General features: G+C 43.5%; 1 protein-coding gene and 1 long non-coding RNA gene across 2 annotated transcripts in view; one reads left to right on the top strand and one right to left on the bottom strand.

The window, feature by feature from the left end:
- Window positions 1–9,425, bottom strand: part of BNIP5 (BCL2 interacting protein 5) — a 28,540-nt gene extending 19,115 nt beyond the window's left edge. Inside the window, exons 1-2 of the mRNA XM_037518704.2 lie at window positions 9,310–9,425; window positions 8,227–8,572 (exon numbers count right to left, since the gene is read on the bottom strand). Coding sequence (XP_037374601.2) covers window positions 8,227–8,276 — 50 coding nt within the window. The 5' untranslated portion in view covers window positions 8,277–8,572; window positions 9,310–9,425. The remainder of the gene's footprint in view (window positions 1–8,226; window positions 8,573–9,309) is intronic.
- LOC129146453 (uncharacterized) lies at window positions 993–10,127 on the top strand. The gene is made up of 3 exons (XR_008553204.1): window positions 993–1,310; window positions 7,947–8,174; window positions 8,790–10,127. It is a non-coding gene; the product is annotated as an uncharacterized LOC129146453 (long non-coding RNA).
- The last annotated feature ends 219 nt before the right edge of the window (window positions 10,128–10,346 follow it).

Consider the following 10,346-nt stretch of genomic DNA (forward strand, 5'->3'; position numbering starts at 1 on the left):
ATAGATTCCCTAATGGTGAGACTTCAGCATAGTGGGGCACACCTGGGTGGGGGCGGCGGGCATGGCATCCACAAAGCCAGAGAACTCCAAAATCGGTCACCCCATCTCCCCGCCTAATGCTAGAGTCTGTGCTCTGGAAATGCCCCCACTCAACCCCACTTCCCTCTGTCCCAACCGCAGGCAATGCAATGTTAGAATTCCCCATCAAATCCCCGGTAGAACAGCAGGCCCCCTGAATTCTTTTCATAAGATCGCCTAGTTCTGGGACAAACTTCCAAGGGCCTTAAAATCATAGAACTCTGATGCACCCATAGGTGGTGGTATTCCCAGTCAATGCTGTTTCCTTTTACTGGGTATAGTAGTACCCCCTTATCCAGGGGAGACATTCCAAGGTTCCCAGGGGATGCCTGAAACCACAGATAACACCTGACCCAGTATTTACTACGTTTTTTTCTATACGTTCATACCTATGATGTAAAGTTTATTTATAAATTAGACTCAGTAAGAGATAAGCAACGATAATAAATAGAATGGCCATAACAATGAGACAGGGCAAGCTAGGGTTATTAGGCAGTTTTAGGGACAGTGCAGGAGGGGACCTCTGAAGAATTTAGGGAGGCTTCAGAGATAAGGACAACCAAAGAAATATAACCAATTCCATTAGGAAAAACAAACATCTCAGGACCAAGGACAACATTGTTAATGCTGGTCCTGGTTTCCTTCAGGTGGTAAAGGGAGGCGGAGATTGGAGAAATGGAGAGTGGTTTAATTTATGGACACATTAGAAGGGCAGCTGTTTAACTTCAATGCAGGGATGCCCATCCAGAAGACTGGGCCATAAATTAAAGATGCAACAAATGGGGAAAGACAAAGCTGTTAGATAAGGAATGTGAAGATCCCGCACTCAGTAGCAAATTAAGTGAGACAGCCGAGAACTAACCAATCACAAAGAGACTGGTGAAGTTTTAGAATAATGAGGGAAAGAAGTTACATATTCCCTGAGACACGACTCCACTTTGGCTTCCTTGCCCCTCCCAGGCCTGGTTCCCTGGCCTGGGAGTCCCACTTATTTCTGTTCCTTTTCTTCTCAATAAACTTTTTCTTTCTCTAAACAAACTGCCTCTTCTCGCTTGCTTGCCTGAGCGTCTGCGAAGTTCCTGCTGCGGCTTCGTGAGACACCAACCCGTGGGGGTCTAGCGGCTGGGGCTCAGCGCTGCCCTGCAGCCTGGGATCCATTCCTGGCTGGGAGACTAGGCCTGACAATTCCGGTATCATTTTGGGGGCTCGTCCGGGATCTCACAAGATTTTGGGTAAGTCAGCCGAGAGGCACAAATTGTTTCTATCTTCAGCTTGCTAAACATTTTCTTTCTCTCGGAGCCATCAAAGAGGCCATAAAAAGGACACAGCACAGTCAGTAAATGCCAAAGGGCGACTGCCTTAAAGATTCCTGTGAAAGGATAAACTGGTGACCAGACCAGGTAAGGGGATTAGCCCATCTGCCAGTAAAGAATAAAAGTCTGGTGTCGTCGTATGAGGGACTCCGGTCTCCGAAGAGCTAGGCACATACGTCATGTAGAGGCCGTCCGGGAGCTGCACATAAGGGGCTGATCTCCCAGCAGCTCGGGCCATCCTCCCTTGCCTTCAGCAGAGGGGGAGTTGCCGAGACACAGTGGAGGATGAATGGTCCCAATGTGACAATTGGGAAAGTCATTCCTCACTAAGCACCACACAGGATCCGACACAGAACCCTACCCTGGCCTCAGATCCCTGTTAGGATTGTTAGAATGGCTCCTCTTATCTTTCCTTGCTCTCTCTCTCCCTTTCCATTCTTCCTTCTCTTGCAATGCAACTGATTTGCTTCTCTGTTACCTGTGGGCTTCAGACAGGCAGTAGATATTTCACAAACTTTTTCTCTGTCCTATATTTGATTGCAAAAAAATTAATGGGCACCCGTCGGCCCGGTAAAAGCGACTAGCGTGAGGCCGCCATTCTTAAAGTCTCGGGTGACAGGTTTCTCAGCTGGCAAGACTTCCTGATCCCCCACTTGCTGAGTGGGAATGTCGGGACTCTCTTGTCACTGATTCCTACTTTCCTCTATCATCCGTGGACTCCGAGGGTGCTCAGAACGACCAAGCTGTGACCCTTGGAACCCTGGACACCCAGGAGATCCGATGGCTCAGACAAGGCATTCTGCTAGGTCGGCACCTAGGCGAGAGTCACGGAGGCCAAACAAAAAAAAAAAGGGGGACTTTCACCTTCTTGATCCCTCCCCTATAGAATGGACTTCTTTCAGCTTCTATCAAGGCAACTTATAAACATAAGTTACAAAATGGTCTTATAAAAATCTTGGGGCACCTCTGGGAGCCTTTTCCCTGGTGTCGGTTTTAATCCTGCTGGTTGGCACAGGCAGGAGAGGCTGAGTTTCATATTATGACAGGAATGTATGTACAGTTTTGCCTCAAATCCTAGGTCCAGCTAATTAATTATACTTTTGGTATTATAAATTTGTTTCATGGCAGTTTTTCAAAAGGGAGTTTAAGACGAGTAAATATCAGGTTCTGGGCTACTGCCACTTTAAGGGCTATGGCTTAAGAAAAAAGGAATCAGTTTTGTTGTCTGACAAATGGACATCATTAAAAGTTAAGTCGTAGGACTTGGTCTGTGGCTTGTGTTAAGTCTCTACTGTTCAGGTGTTTTCAGGGTCTCTCTCATCAGATGAGGAGAATGGCTTAAACTCTCTAGAAGCTTGGAATAGGTGCCCTTTGTACAAGGACTGGATTGGGGACGCCGGTAGGATCCCACAAAGTCTGGTACCCCACGCCTGTCTGTTCGGTGGGAGACAGTGCCAAGATCAAATTGGTCACGCTGGTAAGGGAGTGATTAAGTCCAGTAGACCCTATGCGAGGAAACTGTTGATCACTCACAGTTAGAGCTCCAGATTTAAATGGAGGGACGCCTCCGGTAATTTAACCTGTCTATAGGTTTTCTCCTATAGATAGAAGGGGAAAGAAGCAGATGTTGGATTCCTGCTTTCATTCCTTTTTGCAGATGGGAGCCTCCTCCTCAGCCTTGCAAAGGAGACACGTGTCTCTCCTGCATCTTAGAATTGAGACCAATTTTCAGGAGTAATTGTCTCCTATCTCACCTGTTGCTTCTCTTAGTAAGTTACTTAGACCCAAGTCTCGACAACTCTCCTGGCCTCCTAGAGTTGAGAGCCAGTCGAGAGACCATGATATATGGTCCTGGTCGAATGGGACGACCTCTGACTTAACTGCAGGAATGTCCCTGCTTTGTCTCTGTGCTGCCATTGCGGGTACCTTTCTTTTATTGCTACAGAGACCATAAAATGCTCTATCTCAATTCCATGGGACATGCCCGTAAGCCACATTCTTAAAAACTAGCCCAATTTGGCCATAAATGACATCTTCTCCAGCTAACCCTCCTTGGTCACAGTCAAGACAAAAAGACAAAATGCTGGGGACTAATAATTAAAGGGGTCCACTACAGCTGGCTGGTAAAAAAGACTGCCTTTGCTCTCAATAAGCAGCTGCCTGGATTATTTTTTTCCAGTGTTGAGATTATTGGTGTGTCTCTGCTGCCTTCCAGTTGTGGGGGAACTACACTCTCCCTTTGTCCACCTTAAAAAAAAAAAAAAACTGTTTTGGTTCATGCTAGGGAAAAAGTTCTATGTCCCTGTGTTTTTCTGATTTTAAAGTCTAAAATATTAAAGGTAAAAACTGCTGAGTTACTTTGGACTTGCTAACGAGCCATAAAAGGTGATTTTTGGTTAAGTGACAATTTCTAAACTGCTTATTGGACCTGTAAAAGTTTAGTTTCTTATTAAGACTAATTAATTTCTGATAAGAGTTTAAAAAAAAAAAAAAACAGGCAAACTGTACAGGAAAAAATCTTATTCTTCCTCTTCTCCTGTCCTCTCCATACATGGTTCTAAAAAGAAAAATGTCTTTTGTCTTAAAAATGTGCTTGGTCTCAGTGTGACAAAACTAAAACAATGTAAAGCCAATTAATAATACTTAAAAATACAAACTTAAAAATGTTTTTCTTGTCTAAGAAAGTTAGTACAAACTGCTTAACTTTGAAATTGTTGTGGTTTTGGTTGGACCCTCGGTTTTAAGTAAGGGTTAAAATTGGGTACTTGTTCTATGTAAGAATTCTAACTTCTATGTCATTTAAAACCTGCTTAATATAAGAAGGATATTAAAAACTTGGTTAAATAAATGTGTCAAAAAAATTGTTACTAAAAAAAAAATTTACTAAATCGTAGTTTCTCAGTGTCTTTACAAATATTGGTAAAAATAACTGTTTCTTGAAATAAGTGCACATGGAAAAAAATTTTTAAATGGAAATCAAGAGATCTCTTTGTTCTTGCTGTTTGCCTCCGGAGGATTAATTTTAAATGGCGCCTATTAAAAAAAAAAAAATCCTAAATTTTGAGATCGCGATCTAAAATTGTGGTAAAAAAAAAAATCTAATTCAAAATGTAATGGTTTAAAAAGCATACATGCCTTAAGGTTTTAATGTTGGGTATTAATACTTTACGTTGTTTAAATGTGTTTACTCATGCTCTACAAAAGGAATAATAATTAACCTGGCCTATGCAAACAAACAAAACTTACTCCTAGGCTTCTATCTCTTGATAATATCTTGTTCCAGGAAGACTAATTTACTTGTCTTTTCCCCTTGGAAAAACAATATATTCTCCCAGTAAATGACTATATTTCTTTACAGAATTCAAGATAACATCTAAAACCATATGGACAAGTTACTAAAAAATGTTTATGGTATTAAGTGTCTAATTTTTTTCTTGCTTTTGTCAATCTATCTAGTGCTTGCCTAAAAAACTTGGTATATAAAATTGTTACAGTGGCAACTCTGCAGTTGACTTAAAATTCCAGTTCTAAAAAAAAACCTAAAGCTAAACTAAGGTTTTTGCTAAATTGAGTAATAAAATTTGTTAACCAATCTCTGAAATTTCAGGTTTACATTTTGCTCCTTATTGTAAGGAAACTAAAGTTTAATGTCATCTCAACAACAACAACAACAAAAAAAAAAATTGAAAAATGTGTCTGTAAGTTGTGTAGTCTGAAGAGATAATAGTGTAACGGCTATTGTGGTGTCTTGCAATGCAGAAATTGAAAACTAAGGTGTGATAATTCTGGATACAAGTAAAGTACGGTGTGCTTGTGTTTTAAAAGAAAGAAAAAAAAAGACAAAAAAAAAGTGTTAAAGGTCTGAGTGAGGAATTTTTGACAGAAAACTTTTGTGTTCTCAAGTGACTTGCCATGAAATATTTTGGTTAACTTAAGTGTCAGTTGTGCACCTGTGTGGCACCAGGCTTTAGTTATTTTGATATATAAAATTGTTTCTTGTTGTGAAAACAAACTGAGTCAATTTGGGTATATTGATACCTCATAGACAGTATTCTCATAAAATTGTTTCACCTTTTCAACATAAATGTACACAAATAAAATTATTCTGAAATACATAAGACTTCTTAAAAACCTAATAAGCCAGTCATTTCAGGCTAAATTTACTGAGGCTATAAAAAGGTATACTAATCTAGACCCAAAAAAAGACAAACAATTTAAGGGTCTCAGTCTCCTTCATTAGTCAGCCTTCCTCTAACATCAGGTGTAAACTTCAGAGACTAAGTCAAGGGTTTAAAATCCTTTTAACACTTTTAAACACGGCCTTCAAGGCCCATAGTAATATGAAAGGGACTAACTAGACTAAAAAGAAAGGGAGAAAGGCAAGAGAAGGGCCAGTAAATGGCACTTGCCATTGTTAGTACCCTGCTACCTCAGACTCACCCAAGGCCCCATGCACCCTAGGGCATTTGGGACCTCAACCTCTTAATGGGCTGCCAGCTTGCTTCCACTGCCTGCAACCAGGACACCTCAGCTGCAAGAAGCTGTCCCCAGGGCCTTGCCTTCATTGCCATCACACAGGGCACGAAAAAAAGGGACTGTCCCACTCTCCAGAGAGGGAGAGGCCAGCCCTAACCACGGGCCAGGATGGGAGGACAGACTTGACCGTCAGCTGCCTCTGACTATGAAGAACCTGGTGCAGGTGAAGATCTTCTCTGAAGAAGCCCAGAGGTGAGAGAGACTCCCCTGTTTACTGTTTATATGGACAAGCCTCGGGTGACTCTAAGGGTGGCAGACATAAAAATCACCTTTTTGGTAATTAAGGGGCCACTTACTCTGTCCTACTCCAATTCTTTAGACTGACCTACTGGTCAATTGTCCCCCTCACTAGTACAGATGGCCAGCCTGAGCCAGGATACTTTACAACACTCCTACCTTGCTGGCTACAGGGCTACTTGTTTATACATTTTTAGTTTTGTTTTCCTAACTATTAAGATGGAAAAAATTGTAACTAAATTCCAAACTAGCAGCCTCCACAGCCACTATTGGCTCTCCTAGCTGCTGCTACTAAATACAAAATGGTACTAAAGTCCTAGGTCTCACTAATTCTGTCATTTTGGCTACAACACCTCCAGGTGTTTGGGGCACTAGCCCAACATTACTCCTTAAAATCCCTAGTCTTAGTGGTAATATAAAATCACAGAACCCTAGACCTGCCGATGGCTAAAGTTAAAGGAGTTTGTGCCCTCTTAAATAAAACATGTTACTTTTAAATAAATACTTCTCATGAGGTAAAAAAAAAAAATTTTAAAAATACTAAAAAAAATATACAAATTGTAAATAATGTCAAAAAACAGACAGGGCAAGGGCTTAGCTGAACACAAGCAATCTTTGCTTCTATAAAAGGACAACTTCTGTCCTGGCTACTGCCTTTTCTCCTTCCCTTACTAAATAATTCTCTTTATTGTTCTTTTGTTTGGGCCCTGCATCCTTAATACTCTCCTCGGAATCATCTCCGCTCGCCTGGAGGCCATCAAGCTCCAAATGGTCCTGCAAATGAAACCCAAAAAGACGTCTCCACGGTCCATCTTCCGGGGTCCCTTAAATCGTCATCCTACTGTGGAACCCTAACTGTATCCCCACGTCGCCCACTCTCAGCAGGAAGCAGTCATTGATCAGACCTACGTCCCTTTTCCCTAACTGCAGTTAGGGCTCCATTTGTAAAAGGGGGGAATGAGACAGGGCAAGCTAGGGTTATAGGCAGTTTTAGGGACAGTGCAGGAGGGGACCTCTGAAGAATTTAGGGAGGCTTCAGAGATAAGGACAACCAAAGAAATATAACCAATTCCATTAGGAAAAACAAACATGCCAGGACCAAGGACAACATTGTTAATGCTGGTCCTGGTTTCCTTCAGGTGGTAAAGGGAGGCGGAGATTGGAGAAATGGAGAGTGGTTTAATTTATGGTCACATTAGAAGGGCAGCTGTTTAACTTCAATGCAGGGATGTCCATCCAGAGGACTGGGCCAAAATTTAAAGATGCAACAAATGGGGAAAGACAAAGCTGTTAGATAAGGAATGTGAAGATCCCGCACTCAGTAGCAAATTAAGTGAGACAGCCGAGAACTAACCAATCACAAAGAGACTGGTGAAGTTTTAGAATAATGAGGGAAAAAAGGTATATATTCCCTGAAACACAATTCCACTTTGGCTTCCTTGCCCCTCCCAGGCCTGGTTCCCTGGCCTGGGAGTCCCACTTTATTTCTGTTCCTTTTCTTCTCAATAAACTTTTTCTTTCTCTAAACAAACCTGCCTCTTCTCGCTTGCTTGCCTGAGCGTCTGCGAAGTTCCTGCTGCGGCTTCGTGAGACACCAACCCGTGGGGGTCTAGCGGCTGGGACTCAGCGCTGCCCTGCAGCCTGGAATCCGTTCCTGGCTGGGAGACTAGGCCTGACAATTCCGGTATCAACAATATGCTATGATAAAGGTTATGTGAACATGATTTCACTCTCTCTTTCTCTCTCTCTCTCAAAATATCTCATTGTACATAATGTTTTCAGGCCACAGTTGATCCTGAGTAACTGAAACAGCAGAAAGCAAACTCTTGGCTACAGGATGTCTACAATACCTTCACATGACGTCTACAACTTGACCTCTACAAAGCTATGGGGAAATGAGCAGGAGAGGTAGTAAACCTGCCGCCATTCTAGAGGAGGGAACAGCTAGAAGCAGAACCAGGACTAGACCCAGCAGCTGATGCAGGTCTGGCCTCCACTCAGAGGCCCAAGGTACCCACCCGCTGCTCCACCCACCCTATAGAAAGAGTATCTTTCCACCAACCTCAGACCATGAAGGTCGCTCCTGTCCCGGGACACGCTCTGCAGAGACATCCTCACGAGGGGGCTGGACGTGCCGCAGCTGGGCTCCGCTCCTCAGTGGCAGGAAGTTGTGTCTGATAAGGGGTAGCAGGTCCAAATGCACTGGCGCGGGGAGATGCTACTGGTGCTGCTCCCAAATGCTAGTATTTCAGAAGTGCTGGGTATAGTCAGATAGAAGGATATATATATACATACACACATCTCCCGGGAGCTGAGCTCACAGGACCTCAATTCAGGGACCGCCCTCAGTCCTATCCCAGTGATCAGCTTCCCGCTCCTCTGGTGATAGGAGGCTTAGGTCAGCTATACTGGGGAAAAAAAAAAAAACAGTTTCACTTGACAACTTCCTTATTACACCCAAACCCCAACAAGAAACTAACGTTTAGACAACAACCTTAGGCCTGGCTGGAAGGCGGCCAGACTGTGAAATAGAAAACAAGTCTTTATAGGAAATGCAGGTGGGGGGAGAAGGGGAGAAGGAGATAGTTTTATCACCTCCACACCCTGCCTCCATTTTCTCTACAGAACTCCAAGAGGGAAAGATCCAGAAAGAAAGGTGAATGCCGCACAGATACCCCTGGACCTCGACACAAAATATGGAGGAAGATTTGATAAGAGACATATTTTCCAAATTGTGTGTCTGGGTGGCTCCAAAGCATGAGCTTTTGTTATAGGACAGGGAGAGGGGCAGCCCAAACCCCGCAAACCTGCCTATTCTAAATGGGTTCTGCCATCCGCCGCATCAACATAAAACACTTGAGACTTTAATGGGAAGGAACTTTAATAAAACTAGGAAACAATACAGGTAAGGCAAAGAGTCTAGTTTCTAAATGAAGCACCCAAAGTTACCCGTCCCCTCGGGGGTAAAACTCCATCCATATGGGATCAGCCCAGAACAAGGCCCCGAAGCCTGCTACAAGTCTACAGCATCTTCCAGTGGGGACCCACAGAAAAGGGTCACAAACAACCGGACAAGCCCGGAAGGAAAAGAGCAAAATCAACATCAAGATAAAAGCTGCCATTGTCACCTCCCCACGGGTCTCACCCACATCTGTGTCACCCAGTCCACGACCAAAAGACAAGCACAGTTTCTTTACGTGTCTCTAGGCTCCATGCGCCTCCTCCAGGTCTCCTTCTGGCTCCATCCTGCTCCTTCCTCAGTCTCTTCTTCAGCTTCCCCTCTTCCTGCTCAGCTCCACCCTCCCTTGGGTGGGGCAGGGAACCTCCCCCTTTCCTGGGGACCACCCTGTTACACTTTCAGTAGTTGCTTTTTTAAAATTAATCTTTTTCTTAATTTAATTTAAAAATTTTCCCATATATCCCCTTTGCTGCACCTCCCCCTGCAGTGACCTTTAGGGCTAACCGTCTCTAGGTCCAGCTGGGCAACCAGCGCGCAGGGGGAGAACAGCAAAACCCTACATACCTGCTGCACCTCCCCCCGCAGTGATCTTTAGGAATGGCTTTCGCCAGGGTCCCTAGATCCGGCTGGGCAACCAGCGCACGGGGGGAGAACAGCCTGAAGCAGAGGAAGTTCAGCGGAAGTTCCCTGAAAAGGCAGAAGCTTATCAAAAGACAACGACCACCAAGAACCACTACAAGAATGCTAAAAATCTTATCCCTTCTTTCTAGAACTACAAACTTTAATCCCTTATTTGTCTTTCTAAACTTCCTTCTTTCTTCTATAATGGTCATTGCTTGTTATGTAGATCACCTCCCTGATGGTCATAGACTGAGCCCATGAGCAAGCTGATTTCATTGATATTCATTGTCCCTGTGTTTTTGGAAAACATATATATATACTGGTCACAAACTTAAAGAAAATTACACTCAGATTTTCACTCTTGAAGTGTGTCTGTTTGTCATTTCTTTCACCGACGCCCTGACCACCCTGCACGCTTCTCTCAACCCTGAGGTGGCCTCATCGTCTACTGCTGTGCTGGTCCGCGGCACCCTTGTCCCTCTCCCTCCCACCTTCTTCTTCTTTTTTTTTTTTTTTTTTTTTTATTTTTTATTTATTTACTTATACAAGAATCACGGTACAGGCCAGATGCACGGGAGGGTGAGAGAATTCACCAGAGTCAG

This window comes from Talpa occidentalis, unplaced genomic scaffold (assembly GCF_014898055.3).
Source record: "Talpa occidentalis isolate TD23 unplaced genomic scaffold, MPIMG_talOcc4v2.1 talOcc4.2, whole genome shotgun sequence".
In the NCBI taxonomy this organism is placed as follows: Eukaryota; Metazoa; Chordata; class Mammalia; order Eulipotyphla; family Talpidae; genus Talpa; species Talpa occidentalis.